General features: G+C 53.5%; 1 protein-coding gene across 1 annotated transcript in view; it reads right to left on the reverse strand.

Annotated features, from left to right (window-relative positions):
- LOC104384983 (endogenous retrovirus group K member 9 Pol protein-like) overlaps positions 1–714 on the reverse strand; it is a 4,890-nt gene extending 4,176 nt beyond the window's left edge. The window contains 1 exon segment of the mRNA XM_009993377.1: positions 106–714. Within this exon segment, the coding sequence (XP_009991679.1) occupies positions 106–714 (609 nt within the window).
- Between the last annotated feature and the right edge of the window lie 381 nt (positions 715–1,095).

Raw genomic sequence — 1,095 nt, forward strand, 5'->3', positions numbered from 1 at the left:
ATTCCCGAAAGCATCCCGGCCGCGCTCCTCCAGCAGCTGGCTGGTACCTGCAAGTGCCTCAGGTTCACTTAGCTGAGTACCCAAATCAACCAGAGACCCCCTCACGTCCTCGGCCGCTTCACAGGGCGGTGCAGAAGGAACTACCGCGTTCTCCAAACACTGACCCCCCGCTGATGTTCGACTTTGTAATCCTAAAAGCTCCCGATCAGCGGGAGGGGCAGAGGAGGGGGCGGAGGGGAAACTCTCCGAGTACGGAGGGGTGGGGGGAAGCGGAGGGGGATGGAGACCCGACTTGGCCTCCGGATCAACAGATCCGGGGCCGAAAGCATCCTTAGGTTTCCTAACTTTATCACAGAAAATCCCGCACGAGCCCTTTTCTTCATCAGCCCGAGAAGGCGGGGGTGCCGCCTTGGATTGCAAAAGATCCTCAGCGGGCTGCAGCGTTTTCAGAGCAGTATACACGGCTTTCCAGGTGATTACCAACTCATCTAAACCCGGGAATTGAAGGTCTTTCCGAATTTTTAACTCCTCCCCGACTCTTGCCCAGACAGCACTATCAAAAGCGCTAGCAACGGAAAACCAAGTACAGTATTTTCTAGTCCACACCAACAAATTCACTAAGTCCGATGAAGACACCCCAAAACCTTGTAATTTCAAAACTCGTTGCAAAACCTCAGCACACGACTTATGTTCCTTGGACACCGATTGCCCCATGTTACCGCGATTGCTCACCTATCGGTTCAACAGAAGGTAATGAAAGTAAGTTTGCAGTGACCGCGCTCGCCCTCCCCCGACCTTCAATAGCGGAGCTACCGCCGGAATTGTGAAACTTTCCTGCAGCACGAAGCCAGACGAATCCTTCCTTCAACTGCGAGAACCCAGTTCGGGCGCCGTGTGTGGTAGCTGTGACACGGACTCCAGGGCGAGAAGCAGAAGGAATCGTTTATTGTGAGGAAAAATGCTCCCTTGTAAACTTCTACAGTGGGAACTGAGAAATAAGCAACCAGGGTACAAAGAATGTAAACAGCACTCACACCTGCTCCGTGGCACATACAGAGTCCTTGGGTGCCCAGGATGTAGCCAGTCACGCACCAG

The sequence above is a fragment of the Chaetura pelagica genome, unplaced genomic scaffold, assembly GCF_000747805.2.
Source record: "Chaetura pelagica isolate M959 unplaced genomic scaffold, ChaPel_1.0 scaffold101, whole genome shotgun sequence".
In the NCBI taxonomy this organism is placed as follows: Eukaryota; Metazoa; Chordata; class Aves; order Apodiformes; family Apodidae; genus Chaetura; species Chaetura pelagica.